This window comes from Podarcis bocagei, assembly GCF_964188305.1.
Source record: "Podarcis bocagei genome assembly, chromosome: 12".
NCBI lineage: Eukaryota > Metazoa > Chordata > Lepidosauria > Squamata > Lacertidae > Podarcis > Podarcis bocagei.
In genome coordinates this window covers 15,482,659-15,507,938 of record NC_138137.1, presented here as the reverse complement: position 1 = coordinate 15,507,938, position 25,280 = coordinate 15,482,659, and the positions used below count along the sequence as shown (strand labels likewise).

Sequence of the window (25,280 nt, the reverse complement as noted above, 5' to 3'; positions counted from 1 at the left end):
ACCAGCTCGGTCTGTCATCAAAAATATCACACAGACCTGGCGCTGTCTGTCTTTCTTGCATCTCCACCCCCCTTTTATTTATTTTTATAATAAAAAAGCTGGTTTCCCAAAAAAACCACCCGTTTCACCATGGAGATTTTGAACTAATTTATTTTGGAGTAGGGGAAGAAGTGTTGTTTCTGGCTTCGTACATTTCCCGCTGTTTTAATTACCCCATGCAGATCTCTGAAGTCCCCCCATCTTGTCACATCAAACATGTTGATGTGATCGCACCGGTAGCATTGTGCATAACCAAGATGTTGAGTTTGGGAAAGGAAAAAATAACCTAAAAGATACGGCGCTGTTCAGTAGGAGCACACACTTCAGTCAATCCAAGCTTAATTTAAAATGTTTCATCCACTAAAAAGGTGGCCTTACTTGGGCAAATCTATAAATATATATTTGAAGTGGTTTTTTTTCTTTTTAAATGAATGTTATAAGTACTCTTTCACTTTTTATTTAAACTGTAAAATGTAACGGCGTGGAAGGGCAAAACTTCACAGCGCAAAGGGATAATGAAGTATTAAATCATAGCAAGATTCCCTTTCCAAATAAAGATTAGTAAAAACAAAAGTATTCTGCACCGGTGTGGTTCATCATTTATGTGACTAAAGGTTCTACCTAGTCCTAAATGAGCCAGACATTTGCATATACCTCTGGCACACTGAGTGACCATGCGTTTCAATAGCTGTATGATAATCTTTTTATTTAAATTTGAGCTCTGCCCTTGAGATGCTTTTAATTTATGAGAGATCTTTCCAAGATCCTCTGCATAGCTCAATAGGCAGTGCATGAGACTCTTGATCTTAGGGTCTTGGGTTCAAGCCCCATGTTGGGTGAAAGATGCTTGCATGCCAGGAGGCTGGACTACATCAGTGTTTCCCAAATTTGGGTCTCCAGCTGTTTTGGGGAGTACAGTTCCCATCATCCCAGACCACTGGTCCTGCTAGCTAGGGAAGATGATAGTCCAAAAACAACTGTTTTGGGGACTACAATTCCCATCATCTCTGACCAGTGGTACTGCTAGCTAGGTCTGATGGTAGTCCAAAAACAGCTGTTTGGGGGACTACAATGCCCTTCATCCCTGGCTACTGGTCCTGCTAGCTAGGGGTGATGGCAGTCCAAAAACAGCTGTTTGGGGGACTACAATGTCCATCATCCCTGACCACTGGTCCTGCTAGCTAGGGGTGATTGTAGTCCAAAAACAGCTGTTGGGGGGACTACAATTCCCATTATCCCTGGCCACTGGTCCTGCTAGCTAGGGGTGATGGCAGTGCAAAAACAACTGTTTGAGGGACTACAATGCCCATCATCCCTGACCACTGGTCCTGCTGATGATGCTCCTCGTGGCCAAGCCTGCGATTCTGTGCAGGGGAAATTGGCCCAGCCGTCGAATACCAGCCCTCCAAATCAGGTGGATCAAAGATCTCCCGGGATCCCGCCCGGGAGATCTTGCTCCGTTCGGGACCCGAAGAACGGGGATCCTTTGCTCTCCAGATCCCGTTCTGCTCCCGCCTCCGCGTTGCCCAAAGCGCACCTTCCAGCCCCTCCTGACGTCTCCGGAGGAGGGCGGCACCCGGCTCGCCCGCATCCCCTTTAGCCGGGCGGGACAGGCTGGGATCCGGCGCGATCGGCTCGGGATCCCGGGGAGGGGGCGGCAGGAGAAGCCGCCGCAGCGCCCGCTCTCACTTTCGGCGGGCCGCGCCGGGGAGGCGCCCGCCTCCTTCCTCCCCCCCCCCCCCGCACTTTCACTTTTCCTTTCTCCGCCTCCCTTTCTCCCATGATCCAGCCGCGGGGACGTTTCCGGCGCTCAGTTGGAAAGTTTTCGACCGAGGAGGCGGCAGGCGTGGGGGGCTGGAGAGCAGCCAGAGGAGGGCGAGAGATCCACACCCCACCCCCCGCGAAAAAGGCCAGGATTGGTGAGGGGAATAGAGGATCTCTCCCCGTTAGGAAACACAGCCGCGGACGACTCCAAGCATCCTGCAAGCTGCGGGCAGGGATGGCCAAGTCGAGCCCGGCAGAAACGCGCTTCTGAACCCGGCCATGGGGCGGAGCTGATCCCGGGGGTGGGTATTTTCTCCTGCCACTCCCCCCCCCCCCCTTTGACTGGCCTGCGGATCAAGAGACCTTCCCTACTCCATCCTAGAATTGGAGGATCGTGCCAGAGGATGCAAGTTTGTTTATTTGGGTTTTTTTTAACTGCGTGTTTGTTTGCAGCATTGCAGGGGGTTGGACTAGATGACCCCGGGGGTTCCCTTCCAACTCTGCAAAATCTAGGATTCCTTGTTAAAAGAGAGAGGCAGAAACCCTAAAGAGAGAGAGGGCATCATTGCATGCCACCTAAAAACACTGAAATGCTGCAAGACTGAAGGCCATTTGTGGCTAAGAGGCAGGGGTCTCCTTGGGTGCTGCTTTAATTGGCAGTTAATTGGCGTTAATTGGCAGAGGCCCCCAGCAGAGAGAAGCAGATGGATTGTGGTTAGAGACTTCTCTGCATTGGCAGCAGCTGACAGCAAGCATGCGCCTGTTCTGCTGCTTTCAGGACCTGCCAAAAACTTGTTTGTTGTTGTTCAGGCAAGCCTATCCAAAACATGTGATTTTATTACACCCCTTTTTTTCCAAAATCTGTAGATTTAAAATCGTACTTCATTTATATTTTAGCCATTTTATTACTGTGTCTACCGCGGTCTGTGTTCGTTGCTATTTTTCAACAAATATTTTTACACCGTTTCATGTAAACGGCTTGGGCCTTTGCCTAAAAAATTAAGTGGCGTATAAATAAAATGAGAGAGTTGAGATCATGAGGACTAGCCTCTTCCCCGGAAAGAAGTGTTTTGGGTGCCCGACTCCAGAGACTTCTGCCCTGCTTCCCATTCACAGCCTATTGAATAGAAGAGAGAGTGACGACTCGCCAGTCGAAAGGAGATGTGTGCCTGTGATTTTAAAATACTATAATTATTAATTTGCTTTCGGTGCGAAATGTCCCAAGATTCGTGTGGGCAACATGGGCGAGTGCTGGGTGCAGGAAGCCTGGTCTGCACCCTTATTTTTGAAAGATATTTTGCAGGCCCCGTGTGCTGTAAAATATAAGAGTATTGGACTTGCATCGTATGAACACATGGGGTCAAGCCGGGGTCCTGAGTTACAGTCTGGTCTATGCCAGCTTTTCCCAAACTGGCGGCTGGCAGGTGTTTTGAACTATAGTTCTCATCAGCCCCTTGTAGTCCAAGACACTTGGCTGCCTTCAGATGTCTTCCACAAGTCAGATAGATGTTTATTTCCTTGACATCTGATGAGAGGGCGTTCCACAGGGCGGGCGCCACCACTGAGAAGGCCCTATGCCTGGGTCCCTGCAACCTCACTTCTCACAGGGAGGGAACTGCCAGAAGGCCCTCAGAGCTGGACCTCAGTGTCCGGGCTGAACAATGGGGGTGGAGATGCTCCTTCAGGTATACCTGGCCGAAGCCGTTTAGGGCTTTAAAGGTCAGCACCGACACTTTGTTTTTTTAAAAAAAAATAATATTTATTACTTTTCCAACAATTTAAACACACACAAACAAAAAATAAGAAGAAAAAAAGAAAAACAATACAATACATTACAAAAACACTACATAACACCTTAAACTAACAAGACAAAACAAAAACAATTTAAAAAACATCAAACAATTTCAGTATCTTATCTTTCATTCACTTATTTCAGTGACCTCCTCACACCTCCCTTTTTTTATTCCACTTCTGTTGATTGTTTCAGCAATTCCTTTCCATCTTCCTCTTCTTTCTATCCTTTAATTATCTTAACACATTCTAACCTTATTTTTTCCTTTAATACTCTATTAATCTATTTATACTTAATTCCTTATAACATTTCTACTGAAGCCATATAACTTCATTCCAACATTTTTCTAACATTCATTAATTTTACAGTATTTCTGTAAATAGTCTTTAAACTTTTTCCAGTCTTCTTCCACCGACTCTTCTCCCTGGTCTCGGATTCTGCCAGTCACAGCACCGACACTTTGAATTGTGCTCGGAAACGTACTGGGAGCCAATGTAGGTCTTTCAGGACCAGTGTTATGTGGTCTCAGCGGCCACTCCTAATCACCAGTGTAGCTGCTGCATTCTGGATTAGTTGTAGTTTCCGGGTCACCTTCAAAGGTAACCCCACGTAGAGCGCATTGCAGTAGTCCAAGCGGGAAATAGCTAGAGCGTGCACCACTCTGGCAAGACCGAAATAATTTCTCTCACTCGCAGTGAACTTAGGCTGATTTCGATGTGCTGGTTTTGGTGTGCAAAAAACCCTATACAGTTTGGGACCCGATACCTAAAATAACCTCCTTGCAGAAGCCCCCTTCTCAGGAGGTCTGTCCTGCCCCAAAATTGGTGTCTTGTGGCAACTGCCCTTTGGAATTCCCTCCCTATGAACATTGTTATTTTCTCCACACCTGTTGATGACGTCCCTCTTCCAGGAAGCCTTCTAAGAAGAGACCTTTCCCAGCTTGCATCTGGATCGGAATTGCTTTTAGAAGTTTTAATTGTTAATTAACGTTTGCCATCCTTGGCTCCTTGGGGAGGAAATCTTAACAGGTCGTACATGAAAGTTCCCTAATGCTGCGCAGTTGTGGGAAGGTTTGGTGGTGGTGGGGAAAATAAAGTTTTCACCAGGAAACTGGGAAAACAGCTGGAATTTCATGTGTTCAGTTCTGCACATAGCTTGGAAAATATCTGAGATATTGAGCAATTTTTCATGCCTGACTTCCCCAACCCCTTAATCTAGTTTTTTATTTTTCTCTCTCCAGCATTCAAATCTATTGAGTTCAATAGATCCCTTGATTTTATCCCCTGATTTTATCCAGTTGTAGGAAAAACATTAATAGGTGTAATAGGTTTGGAATTTTTAATAGTTGCATTGGCATAAGTAGTAATACCTGGTTTTGCTTATTTGTGTGTTTGCTTGCTTTTTGGTTTGTTGATTGTGCTCTGGATTTCGGCCATGCTCCTGAACTGTAGTCCCAGAGTTTCTAGTTTCTTCAGGGAGAGACACACCCTTGTCTCAGGAATTTGTGACATCCTTGTGTTGAGCAATTCTTGCAGCTCAAACATGTGAGCCACATTTTAGCCAGAAGCTCTAGCCAAGAATTGATGCTTTCGAATTCTGGTGCTGGAGGAGACTCTTGAGAGTCCCATGGACTGCAAGAAGATCAAACCTCTCCATTCTGAAGGAAATCAGCCCTGAGTGCTCACTGGAAGGACAGATCCTGAAGCTGAGGCGCCAATACTTTGGCCACCTCATGAGAAGAGAAGACTCCCTGGAAAAGACCCTGATGTTGGATAAGATGGAGGGCACAAGGAGAAGGGGACGACAGAGGACGAGATGGTTGGACAGTGTTCTCGAAGCTACCAGCATGAGTCTGACCAAACTGCGGTAGGCAGTGGAAGACAGGAGTGCCTGGCGTGCTCTGCTCCATGGGGTCATGAAGAGTCGGACACGACTAAACAACAACAACAACAACAAATGGAAGGATTTCAACCGTGAATTCTGATAACTTGAAGAACCTACCATTTTTACCTATCTCTTTGCCAGGAACAATTTCCTGTTCACCACTCGGAAATAATTTTATTTACAGTGGTACCTCGGGTTACATACGCTTCAGGTTACAGACTCCGCTAACCCAGAAATAGTACCTTGGGTTAAGAACTTTGCTTCAGGATGAGAGCAGAAATTGTGCAGCAGCGGGAGGCCCCTTTAGCTAAAGTGGTGCTTCTGGTTAAGAACAGTTTCAGGTTAAGAACGGACCTCCGGAACGAATTAAGTACTTAACCCAAGGTACCCCTATATTTGAAAGCTTTCAGTGCAGAGGCTTTCTCTTTTCAAGAGTGCCTAAAATTTTTAGTCCAAAGTGAAAGCGAATTTACTTCCATTCAACTTGTGTGTGTTTATCAAGCGTCCCTCCAGACAGCCGTTTGACTTATCATTAATGATTATTTGAGTTCATAATGGTATCGAGGCATCGATCCTGCATTTAGAATGAACTGTATTCTTTTTTTTTATTTCTCTATGTATTTATATCCCACCCTTTGTCCCAAAGGAGCCCAGGCCTGCAAACACATCTGTAATAAATATGCTTTTATTGCTATTGTATATCTTAAAACAACTAAAACAGAGTTAATAGCAGTCTTCTCATCTCTTTAAAGTATCATTATGCCTGAGTTTACATATATGCAAGAGTGCATCTCTTTTAGTATCACCTTCATTATCTCAGAGATTATAACTATAGAAACACAAATATGTTTTCAGCTTTTGAATCTGTTTTTTTAAAAAAAACCATCTACTGTTGCCTGTAATTCTCAAGAGTGGCTAGGAAAACAATAATTTGGGAGTGATTTTCAAACAGATAAAAAGCCTTTCAGAAGTATGCATAATATGCCTTCGAAAGTACGCTTCTCAAATCGTTAAATGTTAGGCACAGCACTGGATTTAAATAAATATTATGGGAGCTTCGTGTCATCAGGCTGCTATTTAGATATATTGTACTCTTGCTAATCTACGTACCAGTCAATTATCAGTCAACCACATTAGCCGATGTTTTGTGCCGAAAATTCTGCTCTAGCTAAGCCACAGAGGACTTTTTATCTGCTCTCCGAGGCTGAATCACCTGGGTGCTTTTGCAGAGAGAGCGTGCGTGGTGGTAATTCAATAGCTGGGTTACTTCCAAACGATGTTGCAAGCGCATGCCTTGGATGTGTGTGTTTGCGTGGGGGGGAAGATACTTTCCGGGATCCCAGCCCTCTTGAGAAATAAAGGAAGTGGCTTTGTGCCGAGTTGCCCATCGGTCCATCTATCTCAGAATGGCAGAAATCCTCCAGGGTCTTGGGCAGCCATCCTTCTTCGCAGACCAACCTGGAGATGCCAGGAATTGAATTCTGCTTGCAGTCTCCGCCGCACCCACCAAAGACATAAACCGATGGCCCGAGCCAAAGAGGTGGTTGCCTCCAGACATCCTTTTTCTTGTGCATTCGTGACGATTCGTTCCTATGACACCATCCGGACGGCCACACTCACTCCTGCTGTCCGTACTATTTGTGCCTTTCTTTTTTTTAATAATAATAATTTTTATTGATTTTAACATATAAATTATAAAGTGTACCACGAAACTTATCACTTATACAATCTTTTTAGACTTCCAGCAGCACCTCTGATAATCCACCGTTTTATCCACTTCTCATACATTTCTTAGCTTTATATTGCCTTAAAGTCTCTTAACAAATTATCCTTCCCCTTACCTGTTTTTGCAATACTCCTCACAGAACTTCTTGCAAACCTACAAACATCGTCTGATCTTCACAAATGCTTTTCAAATAGTCCGTAAATTTACTCCAGTCTTCTGTGAATTTCTGGTCCCGCCGGTTTCGAATTCTTCCTGTTAGTTTTTCTCGTTCTGCATAGTCCCATTAACTTCATCCTCCATTCTTCAATTGTCGGTTATTCTTCTTGCTTCCTATTATTTGTGCCTTCCAACGTGTGGGGCGGTCAGATTGCTCTGGTAACCTCTAGGTTAGATTACTGCCGTGGGTGATCCATAGGGCTGCCTCTGAAGACGGCTTGGAAACTTCAGCTAGTGCAGAACTGGGCTACCAACCTGAAGCAAGATGGTTTGAGCATGTTGCACTGATCCTGGTCCGACTGCGCTGGCTGCCAGTTAGTTTCCGGGCCCAATTCAAAGTGCTGGTTTCGACCTATAAAGCTTGAAATGGCTCAGGACCACAGCACCTCAAGGCCCACCTCTTTCCATATGAATCTACCTGGACCCTGAGATCATCTTCTGAGGTCCTCCTTCGTGTGCCTCCTCCTCAAGAGGTGTGGAGGGAGGCAACACGAGAACAGGGCCTCCTCTGCAGTGGCTCCCCGTCTGTGGAATGCTCTCCCCAGGGAAGTTCGCCTGGCGCCTTTGTTATACACATGGTTAGGAGGCGAAAACATTCCTCTTCAACCAGGCCTTTGGCTGATTGCCATTCAGTGTCCTTTTAATTGTGCTGTGGGAGAGGGAGATTATTGGCTTTCTTTTGTTCTTTTTAAAATAAATTTATTCATTTGGTTTTTCAACTTAAAATTTTAGAGAGATATATCAACCATAAATCATAAAAACAAGATTCCAAGGAATCGCCTGGAAAAACTTGAAATTTGCTAACCGACCAGGTAAATTGCTGGCATGGCAGCTAAAGAAGAAACAAAATATAAATTTCATACGTAAATATAGAAGAGAAAATTGTAGATAATCCGAAAGATATAGGAAAGCTTTTGTTCTTATTTTTATTATGTATTTTGTGTTTATTAATATTGTGATTTCATGTCGTGAACTGCTCTGAGATCTACAAGCGAAGGGTGGTACCCGGGCTTATTAAATAAAAACCAATAATAAAACCACAATTTCCAATTAGCTCATGTGACTCCGTGACATTTCCTCTGAGTCGCCCTACAGCTTAATGGATGTTTGTGTGCTCCTCTCTTTGCAGATCCAGCAAAGCCGAGCAGAATCGTTCCTCTTGCATGGAGCCGGCTGCCGGGGCCACTTTACATCGCACCTCTGCCGCTTTCCAAAGATGAGTTTGGAAGAAGCAGCCTCTTACTCTCATCACGATGGAAGCTCAGCCCCCTGGTAATGGAGAGATTCTTCAACAAGGCCCTTTGGCGGCCCGTCCGCCGTCCTTCGTTAATTTGCTGAAAGTGCACCGAGAGCTGCTGGTTGGCAAAGTCCGTAATACCCAGTGTTTGATTGACAACTTGATCAAGAATGAATACTTCTCTACCGAGGATGCTGAGATTGCAGCGCAATATCCTACACAGGCGGACAAGGTATATGCATCCATTTCCGACTTGTACAGTGGTACCTCGGGTTACATACGCTTCAGGTTACATACGCTTCAGGTTACAGACTCCGCTAACCCAGAAATAGTACCTCGGGTTAAGAACTTTGCTTCAGGGTGAGAACAGAAATTGTTCTCTGGCGGTGCGGCAGCAGCAGGAGGCCCCATTAGCTAAAGTGGTGCTTCAGGTTAAGAACAGTTTCAGGTTAAGAACGGACCTCCCGAACGAATTAAGTACTTAACCCGAGGTACCACTGTATTCGGATTCGATGGCAAGGAGATTAGAGGAGGTTGACTATTCTGTGAGTGTTCGTTCGGATTTGTCAGCAGAGAGGTTAGACCAGGGGTAGGCAAACTAAGGCCCGGGGGCCAGATGCGGCCCAATTGCCTTCTCAATCTGGCCTGTCCCAGTGTGTTTTTACATGAGCAGAATGTGTCCTTTTATTTAAAATGCGGCCTAGGACCCACGTACCCACAGGACGGCCTCTCCTGGTATGCCCCACAGAGGACCTTAAGATCCACAAATAACAACACTTTGAAGGTCCCAAGCCTCAAGGAGGTTAGATTGGTCTCAACTAGGGCCAGGGCCTTTTCAGTACTGGCCCCGACGTGGTGGAACGCTCTGTAACAAGAGACTAGGGCCTTGCGGGACTTGACATCTTTCCGCAGGGTCTGCAAGACAGAGCTGTTCCACCTGGCCTTTGGTTTGGACTTGGTCTCACCCTTATGTTTCCCTCCCTTTATGGTCTTGATTTATCAGCTACTTTAAAATGAGGCTATATTTTAAATTGGGTTTTTTCCCTCCCCCCCCTTTCCCCCTATTATGTTTTTACTGTGATTTTATTGGTGTTAGCCACCCTGAGTCCGTCTCTGGCCGGGGAGGGCGGGGTATAAATTATTATTATTATTATTATTATTATTATTATTATTATTATTATTATTATTAAAATGCATCTCTGGGTTATTTGTGGGGCATAGGAATTCGTTCATTTTTCTCCCCAAAATATTTTCCGGCCCCCCACAAGGTCTGAGGGACAGTGGACCGGCCCCCTGCTGAAGAAGCTTGCTGCCCCCTGGGTTAGACGGTGATTCATCTTCACCCCAGCACTGCTCTTTTCAAGCCCTCTGCACTCCTCCCTGCGTTTCCCCTTTGCACCTCTGACATTGAGGGGTGGAAAAACAGGGGGACGACAGCAAAGGCTTCCTCCTATCGCTTTGTTCCCGCTTCTCCGCCGCCAATTTCTGCTGCGTTGAGAAGGAGGAGAGGACGTCTCCCTTTTGTCTATCCCCCATGAAGCAAAATAAAGGACGCCTGCTTCCCTCTGACTTCCCCCAGTGGCGACTGAGCGCCTGGGAAGCTCACAAGGGATTCGGACAGGTGGGCGGGGCAGCCACATGACATCACAGTGACATCATGTGGCGCAGCAGATTTTGCCCACAAGGCCAATCCTGATAAAGATCTGGCCCATGGAGCCAAAAATGTTTCCTCATCTCTGTAGTACAGCATACTAAAAGGTAAAGGGACCCCTGACCATTAGGTCCAGCTGTGTCCGACTCTGGGGTTGCGTCGCTCATCTCGCTTTATTGGCCAAGGGAGCCGGCGTACAGCTTCCGGGTCATGGGGCCAGCATGACTAAGCCGCTTCTGGCGAACCAGAGCAGCGCACGGAAACGCCGTTTACCTTACCTATTTATCTACTTGCACTTTGACGTGCTTTCGAACTGCTAGGTTGGCAGGAGCAGGGACTGAGCAACGGGAGCTCACCCCGTCATGGGGATTTGAACCGCCGACCTTCTGATCGGCAAGTCCTAGGCTCTGTGGTTTAACCCACAGCGCCACCCGCGTCCCGTACAACATACTAAGATCAGTACAAAAAGTAAGATGGGCCTGTATTCATGTGGACCCTGGACATCTCCCTGTTGTGGTTCTGGGCTCATTTGTCCCAATTGACAGAGCCATAGCCCATGCGAATAATAGTCCCCTCCTGCCAACATCCCAGTAAGGCAAAGATTCTTTATGTGGGGGTTTTTTTCTAAACAGTAAGGGAGAGAAAACCTGTACTTCTGGCCGTAACTGACCCTTCCTCCAGCCTCGGGAGTTAATTCTGTTTCTCCAGTTAATAATTGTTAGTTTTCTGCAGCCTCTGGCTGATGGGCTTAAGGAACCAGTTATTCAACATTTGAAATTTCATTCCCTCACTGCGGTCAGTCAGGATGTTTTGTGTACTCGGAGATTCTTCAAGGTGCCAATTCTCAAGGCTCAAAATGACTCCTGCTGTGTTTGTGGAAATGTATTCATGCCTTCCATAGTTCTAGTGACAGGTAGGTAGCCATGTTGGTCTGCTGTAGTCGAAACAAAATAAAAAATTCCTTCCTGTAGCACCTTAGAGACCAACTAAGTTTGTTATTGGTATAAAAGGTAAAAGGTACCCCTGCCTGTATGGGCCAGTCTTGACAGACTCTAGGGTTGTGCGCTCATCTCACTCTAGAGGCCGGGAGCCAGCGCTGTCCGAAGACACTTCCGGGTCACGTGGCCAGCATGACGAAGCTGCTCTGGCGAACCGGCACCAGAGCAGCACACGGAAACGCCGTTTACCTTCCCGCTATAAAGCGGTACTTATTTATCTACTTGCACTTAAGGGTGCTTTCGAACTGCTAGGTGGGCAGGAGCTGGGACCGAACGACGGGAGCTCACCCGGCCGCGGGGATTCGAACCGCCAACCATGCGATCGGCAAGTCCTAGGCGCTGAGGTTTTACCCACAGCGCCACCTGCGTCCCTGTTATCGGTATAGGACTATTGGTATAGGACTATTTAATTGCTCATCTTCTAACATTGCATATGCCATCAAATGCCAACAGTGTCCTTCAGCTCTCTATATTGGACAAACAGGTCAAACCCTACGCCAAAGGGTAAAGGTAAAGGGACCTCTGACTGTTAGGTCCAGTCACGGATGACTCTGGGGTTGCAATGCTCATCTCGCTGTATAGGCCGAGGAGCTGGCGTTTGTTCGCAGACAGCTTCCGGGTCACGTGGCCAGCATGACTAAGCCACTTCTGGCGAACCAGAGCAGCACACGGAAACGATGTTTACCTTCCCGCCGGAGCGGTACCTATTTATCTACTTGCATTTGACATGCTTTCAAACTGCTAAGTTGGCAGGAGCAGGGAGCGAGCAACGGGAGCCACCCCATCGCGGGGATTTGAACTGCTGACCTTCTGATCACAAGACATAGAAACCAGTAGGAGAACACTTCAGTCTCCCAGGACATTCTATACAAGATCTCAAAGTAGCTGTCTTATTACAAAAGAATTTCAGAAATAGACTGGAAAGAGAAATTGCTGAACTGCAACTTAAACTGCAAACTTAAAATTATGGAGAGACCTGGTCTGAATAGAGACATTGGATTCTTATCTCATTATACTGTACATGATAAAGCTATTTCTAGCATTCTCACCCCTTGCTTTTTCCTGCATTCGTTAACAGTCGGCAACAGGTTTACCACACCTATCAGCCAATCACCCATTCCCACCACTCTTCTGAGTAATACCCTCCCCACCCTCTCACTATATATAAGGGTCTGGTGACTTCTGTGTCAGTGTATCTGAAGAAGTGTGCATGCACACGAAAGCGCATACCAATAACAAACGTAGTTGGTCTCTAAGGTGCTACTGGAAGGAATTTTTTTATTTTGCGTTTATGCCCTTTAGCTGGTGTTCAAACCGATGTGGCGAGACAGGTGGCCCGTTGCCAAATCTAACCACGGTTTCTCTGAAAGTCTGCGCATTTGGGGAGCAGATTAGCTTAATCAGATTCTTGGGATTCAGAGTCCTGTGTGTTTGCTTGTACGGTGGTAGTTGGGTCAATGTTTGGGCAAAGACATCTGGAGGGTTGTTTTCCGCATGTCACAAGACTGAAGTTGTGGGATTATTATTATTATTATTATTAATTTATACCCCGCCCATCTGGCCGTGTTTCCCCCGCCACTCTGGGCGGCTTCCAATAGAATATTAAAATACAATAGTCTAATAAACATTAAAAGCTTTCCTAAACAGGGCTGCTTTCAGATGTCTTCTAAAAGTCTGGTAGTTATTTTTCTCTTTGACATCTGGTGGGAGAGCATTCCACAGGGTGGGTGCCACTACCGAGAAGGCCCTCTGCCTGGTTCCCTGTAACTTCACTTCTCGCAGTGAGGGAACCGCCAGAAGGCCCTTGGCGCTGGAACTCAGCGTCCAGGCAGAACGATGGGGGTGGAGACGCTCCTTCAGGTATGCTGGATCCCTAAATCATAAAACAGAGAAGAGATTCAGGTTGCATTCAGACAGCACATCGTTCCCTTTGCATGATCATTGAATCATAGAGTTGTAAGGGACTATGAAGATAATCTGGTTCAACCCCCTGCATTGGGGGCTTGAACCCACAACCCTGAGATTAAGAGTTTTCCTTACGTGGTAAGGGCCTTTCACACGACGTAAACGCCACTTCTGGAAACCAAGTTGACCTGAGTGGAAGTTCAGCACTCATTTCTGCTTTTTGAGGGAGAGGAAATCGGATTGCACCCCCATTTAACCCGCAGAAATGTGGGCTGAAAGTTGGGGCTGTATCCCGTGACATATGATTCTTTCCCGCCAGTTTCATGGGTGAATCATGCGGAAACAGAAATGCACATAAAGGGGGAGGGTGGTAACTGTTAGAATTCCTGCTCCCTGATTGCAGTCATGGGATTGTTGTCTGTCACATGACGGTGTATGTTTTGATTCCACAAAGTGGGAAGTGACAGAGACAGGATGTTTGTGTTCTGTGAAGTGGGACTATTGTCCTTTGTTCTTTTCCTCTTTGCTGTCTGATGCTAGAGAGAGAGGGAGCCATGTTGCAGTGCTCCGTGTGTGTTTATATGTAAATAAACGTAGATTAGCCAAAATGCTGAGTTGATGAGTTCTGTTACGCAAGCTGCGAAGACTCTGCAGATCTCTAAGTGTGCCGATGTCTGTTGGCATCGGTCGCTGTGATGTTTGGGCTGAAGAAAGCTTTTGAAGCTCCCGAACGATCGACCAGGAGGGAGAGAACATGCCAGTCGGGCATGTGTCTCTGCCAGGGTCCTACTCGAGTGTAGGCTGAGTTCCTGACAGTAACATGTTGAATGATGCCTGCTGTTGTGTCACGCCAGACAGTGTCCCTCTACTCGCAACTGGTGTGATTGGCATTTAGCACGACGTGGTGGTGTAGCCTCAGCTCCGTTAAAAACCATGCATGCAGAAAAAATGCAACATTGGGATGTTGTTAGTGGTTCTGCAAAGAAGAAGGCAGATGATGTGTTGCCCCACAACAGCAATTGACTGTAGAGCGCTTGAGAGTACTCTACCTATTAATCCGCTGCCTCTGTAGATCTCTGACGTCTCGTGTGATCTTTCCGCAGGTCCGCAAAATTTTGGATCTCGCGCAGAGCAAAGGAGAAGAAGTGGCGGAATACTGCGTCTATATCCTGCAGCAAGTTGCAGATGCTTATTATGAGCTGCAGCCGTGGCTAGAAGAGATTGGGTTTCGCCCTTCAGAGGTCGTTGGTAATAAGCCCGTTGAAAATACTGACCCAGGTAGGATGCCTGCTTTTGGAAGACTTTCCTTATAGAAAAAGCTTGTCTGGGTAATCCCATCATTCATTGCTTCAATGTTGGTGAAACGCTTTTTCCAGGAGAAATAAATAATAATGGTTAGCAGGGTGATTTTCTCAGGGTATGCTTCCCATAAACGGACTGGAGAGTGTCCCTACATGTGCAGATTGCGTCCTGCTGTTCGCATTTACCCAGCCTGAAGCTTGTTCCTCTGTGCATGAATCGTAGGAGCTCTAGCAAAGTATCTCATTCAGCCTCCTCAAACCCGCTCCTAATAATAATAATAATAATAATAATAATAATAATAAAACTTATTATTTATACCTTGCCCAGCTGGCTGGGTTTCTCCAGCTACTCACAGCAAAATATTAAAAACAGGATAAAACATCAAACGTTAAAGACTTCCCTAAACAGGGTTGCCTTCAGATGTCTATAAAAGTCAGATAGGTGTTTACGTCTTTGACATCTGATGGGAGGGCGTTCCACAGGGCGGGCACCACTACCGAGAAGGCCCTCAACCTGGGTCCCTGCACCATCACTTCTCACAGGAGGGAACTGCCAGAAGGCCCTCAGAGCTGGATCTCAGTGTCCGGGCTGAACGATGGAGGTGGAGACGCTCCTTCAGGTATACTGGGCCGAGGCATCAAACATCAAAAGCTTCCCTAAACAGGGCTGCCTTCAGATGTCTTCTAAAAGTCTGGTAGTTGTTGTTCTCTTTGACATCTGCTGGGAGGGCGTTCCACAGGGCGGGTGCCACTACCGAGAAGGCCCTCTGCCTGGTTCCCTGTAACTTGGCTTCTTGAGCGAGGGAACTGCTAGAAGGCCCTCTGCGCTGGACCTCAGTGTCCAGGCTGAATGATGGGGGTGGAGACACTCCTTCAGGTATACTGGGCCGAGGCCGTTTAGGGCTTTAAAGGTCAGCACTGACACTTTGAATTGTGCTCAGAAACGTACTGGGAGCCAATGTAGGTCTTTCAGGACTCCCAGTCACCAGTCTAGCTGCCACATTCTGGATTCGTTGCAGTTTCCGGGTCACCTTCAAAGGTAGCCCCACGTAGAGCGCATTGCAGTAGTCCAAGTGGGAGATAACCAGAGCATGCACATCTCTGGCAAGTCAGTCTGTGGGCAGATAAGGTCTCAGCCAGCGTACCAGATGGAGCAGGTGGACAGCTGCCCTGGACACGGAATTGACCTGCGCCTCCACTAAGAGGTTGTTGGATCACAACTCCTATCAGTCCCAACCACTCTGGCCTTCTTGCTTGGGACTGATGGAAGCTGAATACCAAAATCCCTGGAGGGCTCCAGGTTGGGGAAATCCGATCTCATGGTTACTTCAAATATATCGTGTATGTTGTCACAAATTCTGCACATTTCTGGTGTCAGAAGCCGCTGGTAGACAAAACTGAGAAGGAGGTTCTGTGAACTTAAAATACCCCCCAAAACAGTCCACGGAAGGTTCACTAATTAAACAGAACAGCGGGGGGCCTTTAGGGAGCTGAATTGTGTAAAAATGAAATCACTTCTTTGAACAGCAGACCCACATGGCATAAAACGAGCTACTTTGAAAGTGCTCTCAGGGTCAGAGGTGACTTTGCTGTAGGCCAGGCATGTCCAAAGTCCGTTTCGGGGGTCTAATCCAGCCCCTGTGGCAGTTTATTTCCCAGGGTAAAATACTAAAAAACCCTCAACAACTTCAATCCTTAAAAAATGGTTCGCAATTTTGGTTGGCCCTTCATTTCACCAAATCTGGCCCTCTTTGAAAAAAGTTTCGACACCACTGCTGTAGGCAAACACAAGCCCAAACCCTACTAGAATCCAGCACAGTTGTGGTGGTTGTTACATTTATATCCCAACTTTCCCCCAAAGAGCTCAAGATACAGAATTCTCCCCCTGTGCATTACAACACTAAGATTGGTTAGGCTGAGAGTGAGTGACTGGCCAAAGGTCACACAGTGAACTTTATGGCTGAGTGGCGATTCGAACCCTGATCTCCCAGGTCCTAGTCCATCATCTAACCACTACCCCACACTGACTCTCTGCTTTTTTTTTTGTACTGGTTTTGTATGAAGTATCTCTTCATGCTGGCTCTCCTGTGCTAGAATTTCTCTTCGTCATAACCAATGCTACCTTTAGTTAGCAGGTACCGTCAGAAACTTAAAGATGAATTGGGCCGAGACACAAAGTTCATCATGTCGTATGCCCAGAAGGAGGACATGTTGCTTGAGGAGATTTATTCCTCCAACATCATGGAGTTTATCAAGGACAACAACGAGAAACTCAGCAATGTGAATAGCTTGGAGGACCTGCTGGACGTCAACGTTGGTCTGATCAATGAAGCTGGAGAGGTGATCTATATCTTTGGTGATGCAGGGATTGGGAAGTCCATTCTCTTGCAAAAGATGCAAAACCTCTGGTCCAAGGGCAAACTTGACGTAGGGGCCAAATTCTTCTTTCGTTTCCGATGCCGGATGTTCAGCTGCTTCAAACAAGACGAAGCCATATGTTTGAAAGACCTCCTGTTCAAGTACAACTGTTTCCCAGACCAGGATCCGGAAGAGGTATTTGACTTCATTGTGAAATTCCCTCACACAGTTCTGTTCACCTTCGACGGCTTTGATGAGATCCATTCTGACTTTGACCTCAACAGCGTTCCAGAGATCTGCTCCCCCACTGAATCGATCCATCCGCTGGCTTTGCTGGTGGGTCTCCTCAGTGGGAAACTTCTGAAGGGATCTCAGAAAGTCCTGACTGCCAGGACAGGGACGGATGTTCATCGGAACATTGTCCGGAAGAAGGTACATCTCCGAGGGTTTTCCAGCAGTAACCTGAAAGAATACACGAAAATGTTTTTCAAAGATGAAGGGTGCAGGACCTTAGTCCTGAACCAACTGGAAGCCAACCCAAATCTGAGCAGTCTCTGCTTAGTGCCTTTGTTCTGTTGGATTATCTTCAAATGCTTTGACCACTTCCACTCGGCCTTCGACAGCCACGAGCTCCCGGATTTCACCGTGACCTTGACCGATATTTTCTTGCTCATGACCGAAGTCCACCTCAACCGGATCCAGAAGACCAACTTGCTGAAGAAGAACAACAGGAGCCAAGTGGAGACCTACCGGTCCAACAAAGAGACTCTGTTTGCTCTGAGCAGAGTGGCCCACGCGGCGATGCAGAAATCTCTCTTTGTCTTTGACCAAGAGGAAGTCCTCGCCAACCTCTCTGAGCAGGAGTTGCAGCTGGGTTTCCTCAGGGCGGTTCCCGACTACGGTGGCCGTGGAGACCAAGTTTCCTACGAGTTCCTGCACTTGACCTTGCAGTCCTTCTTCACCGCTTTGCATCTGGTCACTGACGAGAAGGTGAACGCCAAAGATCTGCTCCGTTTTTTTGCCGAATGCTCCACCTCGGACGCCACCCTGCGTTCTTGCTTCCCGATGGCTTGGCTGAAGAAGCACCACCCGACGGGAGAGGACCCTTTCCGGAACAACGAGCACTTCCACTTCACCAACCTCTTTCTCTGCGGTTTGCTGTCCAAGTCGAAGCAGAAGCTCCTGCAGCACTTGGTTTCTCCCGCGTCCCTTAAGAAGAAGAGGAAGGTGCTCCTCACCTATTTCTTTGAAAGCATGAAGTCCCACCTGAAGGGGCTAACCCGGGCGAGGCTGAAGGAATACCGGCAGATTCAAGTGATGCCCAATTTCATATGGATGTTGAGGTGCATCTACGAGACTCAGAGCGAGAAGGTGGGCATGGGGGTGGCAAAGGGCATGGGCGCCAACTACATCAAGCTCACCTACTGCAACGTCTACTCTGCCGACTGCAGCGCCATCTCGTTCACCATGCATCATTTCCGGAAGCGCCTGGCCCTGGACTTGGACAACAACAACATCAACGATTACGGGATAAAGCAGCTGATGCCGTGTTTCAGTAGGCTGGCAGTACTTCGGTAAGTTCCTGGGCTTGTTGTCTGCTCTTAAGCGTCATCAGCCCATCTCTGATAACTGTGGTAATTTATTTTTATTTATACCCCGCCCATCTGGCTGGGCTTCCCCGGCCACTCTGGGCGGCTTCCAAAAAAAATAAAATACTGTAGTACATCAAACATTAAAAACTTCCCTAAACAGGGCTGCCTTCAGATGTCTTCTAAAAGTCTGGTAGTTGTTGTTCTCTTTTACACCTGGTGGGAGGGCGTTCCACATGGCGGGTGCCACTACCGAGAAGGCCCTCTGCCTGGTTCCCTGTAGCTTTGCTTCTCGCAGTGAGGGAACCGCCAGAAGGCCCTTGGTGCTTGACCTCAGTGTCCGGGCAGAACGATGGAGGTGGAGACGCTCCTTCAGATATACTGGACTGAGGCCGTTTAGGGCTTTAAAGGTCAGCACCAACACTTTGAATTGTGCTCGGAAACGTACTCGGTTTTGGTACCTCGGTTTTCGAACGCCAAAAACTGGAAGAAATAAATGCTTCCGGTGAGTCCCCCCCCCCCCCAATTTTCTCTATTGAATTTGCAAACCGCCCTTTGCGCCTCAGTTTCCGAACATTTCTGGAGTCGAACGGTCTTCCGGAACAGATTACGTTCAAAAACCGAGGTACCACTATATAAGACTGCCGGGCTAACAAAACACGGTTTGTTGGAGGGGAAGCAAACAGCAAGGTTTAGCATGCTCTCTTCCTTTCTTCTCTTTCCTTTTTAAAAAAACTTATATTTTATCAAGTTTCAACATATGCAGTCAAAACCCAGTTTCGTCTTTTCTCTTATTTTTCCCACCCCGCTTTCCATGGAGTTGTTTTTAACAATTTTTATTAAATTTTCTGTTTTACAATTTAGAATACTCATTTAAACATCCTTAAAATATCAGCGGCTTCCTTTCTTCTCTTTCCATGGTTCATTTTGCATATCATAAATCCCTGCCTATCTTAGGTAAACCAAACCATTCAGTATTCCATTATTACATCCATCAAGACTTATTTACACTGTTGAATTTATCTTAAGGCTGCCAACGTTTTCAAGTGTACACAATTCCTACCTATATATTCAATAAACATTTCCCAATCTTCTCTAAACGTTTTGTTCTATTTCTTTGATGCTGCAACAAAATCTAAAGAGCACATTTCAGTGCCTATTAAAAGGATGATTCTCCGACCAATTCCCCCCCCCCCCGATGTATCTCAACGAGTCATTTATTTTCTTCCGCCTGCCCCTTTTATTTCTTTCAGGTTAAGTGTTAACCAGATCACAGACCAAGGAGTCAGAGTGCTTTACGACGAGATGTCCAAGTACAGAATTGTGAGTTATTTGGGGTACGTATGAATGAGGAGCTCGGATAGCTGTCACGTTCAGGGCTGGTCCCGATGACTGAAGGGAGCCTCATGAACATCATGTGTTCATGTGCGACTCTGCCTTGCGCCAAATCGCCTTGTCGCTCCCTCATCAGTGTTGGCCCCAGGGGAAAACTTTCCAAAGGAAAGGCGTTTGGATCCGGCTCCCACTCATTTTCCACCGAGTCCTGCAATTGTCTTTTTTAAAAAAAACAACACCAAATTTTATTTATGGCTTTCAGGTTTATACATTTCAGTAATTTAAATCCTGCCAACGTCCTTACAGGTTTACAATTTGTCAGTAAAAATTCCATAAACCACTTCCATTCTTTTATAACAAAGTTTGTTTTCTTGATTTCTTATTTGATTTCTTGATTTCTTATTATTTCATTAAAATGGTAAGTTTCGCCATTTCTGCATATTCGGCAAGTTTTTGTATCCATCATTCTTCGTCTGGGACTTCTTCTTCTTTCCATTTTGGGGCAAGTGACGTTCTTGCCGCTGTAGTCGCATACAGGAATAAGTTTCTGTACAGTCTGGGTCGTCTTGCAGTTGTAAGTGGGTCTTGTTCCCGAATGAGTGGGCACAGTATTGCAGCTGTGCAGTGAAATGTTTATTTCTCTGTCTTATCACACGCCGGCTCCAAGCCAGGTCTAGGTGCAGGTAAACATGGCGTTAATTTTCCGTGGATTGCACAAGAAGGCGGTGGGTGTTGGCAGGCTGGAATAATAGACATTGGCATGTGCATTCCATTCAAAGCCTCTCTAGAATGTGCAACTGATAAGGATCCATATTTTCCCACATAGCAAGCAATGCGCATACAGAACATGCTTTGCAGGATTGAGGCAACTGGAGCCTTAAAGCAAACTGTAAACCTCCTTCCTGAACTTTTGCACAGTTAATTTACCTGGTTCTCGTACAAAATAAGCAGGTCTCTGACCCTAAATGAATTGTAGTGGAGAGTTTTCTTGTGGGGAGAGAATCAGATCCTATGCACCTGATATAATAACCCTACCCGGTTTGCAGCTGTTAGGTAAAGTAAAGGTAAAGGGACCCCTGACTGTTAGCTCCAGTCGTGACTGACTCTGGGGTTGCGGCACTCATCTCGCTTTATTGGCCGAGGGAGCCGGCGTACAGCTTCCGGGTCATGTGGCCAGCATGACTAAGCCGCTTCTGGCGAACCAGAGCAGCACACGGAAACGCCATTTACATTCCCGCCGGAGCGGTAACTATCTCCTTGCACTTTGACGTGCTTTTGAACTGCTAGGTTGGCAGGAGCAGGGACCGAGCAACGGGAGCTCACCCCGTCGCGGGGATTCGAACCGCCGACCTTCTGATTGGCAAGTCCTAGGCTCTGTGGTTTAGGTGTTAAAAAGTTGCAAATCTAAACACCGGTTCCTTTTTTATTTCCCCCGCCGCCCCACAGCTTGTACAACAACCAGATTACCGACGTTGGAGCCAAGTACGTTGCAAGACTCATTGAGGAATGTCCAAGCCTCATATATGTTAAGTATGTCTTTCTAACACCCGCTTTCTACCATGTTTCTCGGTGCAGCGAAAGCTTGAAAGATACAAGCAGGACTGGAATAACACTTGTAGTTTGATGGTGAATCTTGGAGATAATGGAGATATAAAAGATTTGGATGATTATAAAAGATGCAGGAGGAAATGGTTAGCAAAAGGACCCGCAAAGGGGAGAAGGGCAGTCCAGGTGATTCCCTGGAATTATGTTTTTACGTTATATATTGGATATGTGATTGTAAAGCTTGGATTTGAAAACCAAATAAACAATTTAAAAAGAAAGAAAAAGAAAGCTTGAAAGATACAGGGAAAGATCATTTTTCTTAGATGGAGTGAAGCTTCTGCATGGATAGCTATTATTATTATTATTATTATTATTATTATTATTATTATTATGCATTTAGGACATTTGTACCCTGCTGTTCAGCCAAAAAAGGCTTCCAGGGCAGCTTACATGCAGTCAAAACAAGACAGTGCCTCCCCACAAGCTTACAATCTAAAAAGACACAACACACAAGGGAAAGGGGACACAGAGGGAAGAGGAAAATAAAAATCAAACCTCAGACACCAGTTTCTAAACAGTTGTTCCCATAACAACCAGCTGGCAGAGTTCAGGGGTAGGAGCTCACCTCTCGCAGCATAGAAAGAGTCATGCTTCTCTGCTTCTGAGTGATCTATCTCTCTCTGTCATAGCCAGTTGTCCGCCTGAATAGGGTTAATGGTAACTTTAGTAAATTTAAGTGGTATAGCCAATTTTAATCAGATCTTCATTTTAATTGGCTGGTAATTAAAGACACTAGGTAAAGCTGATTGTGAGGCTGGTGCATAGGAGTGAAAGAGAATGGGGAAAAAAATATTGAAGATGGCCTTTTAAGAGTACACAGTAGCTTATTATTATTATTATTATTATTATTATTAATACAGTGGTGCCCCGCAAGACGAACGCCTCGCAAGACGGAAAACTCGCTAGACGAAAGAGTTTTCCGTTTTGGAGGTGCTTCGCAAAACGAATCTCCTATGGGCTTGCTTCGCAAGACGAAAATGTCTTGCGAGTTCCTGCGGGTTTTTTCCCCTCCCCCCCTTTTTCTAAGCCGCTAAGCCGCTTATCAGCTGATCCGATAAGCTGATAAGCCGCTAAAAGCCGCTAATAGCGCTAATCCGCTAATCCGTCAATGGGCTTGCTTCGCAAGACAAAAAAAACGCTAGACGAAGAGAATCACAGAACGGATTCTTTTCGTCTTGCGAGGCACCACTGTATTATTATATTTTATTTTGACAAAGTAATAATCATACATACAGAAGAAAAATGTGCACCCCACCACCATGACCATTCCATTGTAACTATCCAGCCTCCCAAAATTTCAACACCTCTTGCGATGGTTTGACCCCTTTCCGTTTAAACAGTACAAATTCTACAAACATACCTTCCATATCTCCTTAAAACCATTTCTCCTGCATGTTTCCCGTCTTACCTTGAATTAACTCACATTTTCTTTAGAGTATCTCTAGCCCTGTGGAGGTTTTAAAATATGCACACTTATTTAAATATGAGGATCCCAAAGGCAAATAATTGGGCAACCAAAAATTCTTTAATCCGCTTATTATGTTGTTTCATAAAGCATTCAGCGAAGTATCCCTTTGTTGGAACCGATTCATTAATAGCTGTTCCAAAGAGAGACATTCCGGTTACAAAACAGCAAACACAAGTGAATCTAGTTTTCTTTCGAGAAGTGCAGAAAGAAACCACTAGCTAAAATGGCACTGAAGGAATTCCATTGCATCGTTGACTTGATTTCTGGCAAAACAAAAACCTACCCACATGGTATTTCTTTGCAGAATAGGAGCAAACAGAATAACCACAGAGGGAGGGAAATGTCTCGCTGATGCCATCCGGAAGAGTAAAACAATGTATGAAATTGGGTAAGTTGGATCACTTTTGTTCATGGTTTTTAATAATTGGGGTTCCTCCCCACACACAAAGGATCCTGGACACTGGGTGACAGTTTGGCTATTCAGAGGGCATTCTTTTTTCTTTTTGTCCATTTGCTAATGCAAGTTTTGTTTTTTTATTTTATTTTATTTATTTATTTATTTATTTATTTATTTATTTATTTATGAATTTATATACCACCCTATACCTGGGGATCTCAGGGCAGTTCACAGAATAAAATCAAGAGATAAAACCACAAAATACATAATAAAAATAAAAACAACAACCCAATAGTTTCCCCCCCCACACACACACACAAAAATCACATTTTAAAAGGGCAACTGAGCTAACCTGTCCTGAGACCTACTAGTGGACAATAATAATAGTAATAATCAGTGCTTTTTTCTGGGGGGACGCAGGGGTACACATACCCCTAAACGTTTTGTGAATCTTTGTCCATTTACTGTACAGTGGTACCTCAGGTTAAGTACTTAATTCGTTCCGGAGGTCCATTCTTAACCTGAAACTGTTCTTAACCTGAAGCACCACTTTAGCTAATGGGGCCTCCTGCTGCCGCCGTGCCTCCGGACCCCGATTTCTGTTCTTATCCTGAAGCAAAGTTCTTAACCTGAAGCACTATTTCTGGGTTAGCGGAGTGTGCAACCTGAAGTGTATGTAACCTGAAGCGTATGAAACCTGAGGTACCACTGTATCTATTTTTCCCAGTTTGAACTATAAAATGGTGATTTGTTTCTTGAGTCAAAATGAGAGTAGCCCTAAAAAAAAAATTAAGAAAAAATGCACTGGTGGTAGTAATAATAATAATATGTCCCATCTCTTTCTTTTTGACAGGATGTGGGGTAATCAGGTCGGAGACGAAGGCGCCAAAGCCTTTGCAGAAGCACTGCAGAATCACCCCTCTATAACAAACGTCAGGTAAGACCATATCTGAGCAGGGAATGACGTCTTAGACCCTTCAGACGACTCATATCATGAAGGATTATCCTCATGTCAGAAGAATAAGCACCCCACATTTCAGAACAATGGGGCACCTTAGAATTGTTAAATGGGGCTGGTGAGGCTGGAGTCAACCATCCAGCATCCTGGGATAGGTGCCGGGGCCTCAGCCCCACAACTGATACCCGCCTCAGGTGATTGGACCCGGCCGTCCTTTTAATTTCCCACAATGCCTCACAGGGATGCTTGGACAGAACGAACGAAAATGTTTATTCAGCTTTACGCCCATCATAAAGCACAACACAACAAAACAAAACAAATAAAACAGATAAAACAGTGGACTCGTACAAGCCACCAGTAATATAACACAATTCACAGCTCACAAGGACAGATATTAGCAAATCAAAAGAAAAATTTAAGATTAAGATTTAGGCACTACGCTAAAATCAATATCTGATGTCATTATAGAAAATTCTTATAACTATCAATAATCGGCTAACATTCCATTCCGTCTCTTGTACGAGAGGACGGCTGTTAGGAATTTAGCAGCCTGTAGGGTAATATAAGGATCCACATCTTGAAGAACCCAGGCAAGCTGTAGGTCTACTGGTTTGTCAGCCATAGGCTGAATTATGGAGTTTAGTATACTAGCACGAGCTGAACTGTACATAGGGCAGATAAACATGACATGCTGTAGAGATTCAGATGTTTTCATATCACAAGCACACTTTGAAGGGACTTGGCCCTTAGTGAATCTATGTCTCAGGACATTTGTTGGAAAAACATTGAACCTAGCTCTAATGAAGGCATATCGGTGAGACGCGGCCATAAGCGATGTTAAGTAGGACAGAGCACGGTAGATAGGGATTATGCCGGATGCTTGGACAGAGGCACTGTGGGAAATTCAAAGGGTGGCCAGACTCTAGGCCATGGGTAGGCAAACTAAGGCCCGGGGGCCAGATCCGGCCCAATCACCTTCTAAATCCGGCCCACAGACAGTCCAGCGTGTTTTTACATGCGTAGAATGTGCCCTTTTATTTAAAATGCATCTCTGGGT

At 45.7% G+C, this 25,280-nt stretch overlaps 1 protein-coding gene across 2 annotated transcripts in view; it reads left to right on the top strand.

Annotated features, from left to right (window-relative positions):
• Nucleotides 1-1,871: 1,871 nt before the first annotated feature.
• The window catches only part of NOD1 (nucleotide binding oligomerization domain containing 1), a 39,326-nt gene continuing 15,917 nt past the window's right edge, over nt 1,872-25,280 (top strand). The window contains exons 1-9 of one of the 2 annotated variants that reach the window (XM_081164440.1): nt 1,872-2,105; nt 8,156-8,233; nt 8,551-8,890; nt 14,316-14,490; nt 16,642-18,445; nt 19,714-19,797; nt 21,242-21,325; nt 23,173-23,256; nt 24,119-24,202. In XM_081164440.1, coding sequence (XP_081020566.1) covers nt 8,675-8,890; nt 14,316-14,490; nt 16,642-18,445; nt 19,714-19,797; nt 21,242-21,325; nt 23,173-23,256; nt 24,119-24,202 — 2,531 coding nt within the window. In that variant the 5' untranslated portion in view covers nt 1,872-2,105; nt 8,156-8,233; nt 8,551-8,674. The remainder of the gene's footprint in view (nt 2,106-8,155; nt 8,234-8,550; nt 8,891-14,315; nt 14,491-16,641; nt 18,446-19,713; nt 19,798-21,241; nt 21,326-23,172; nt 23,257-24,118; nt 24,203-25,280) is intronic. The other variant, XM_081164439.1, reaches the window with a different exon arrangement.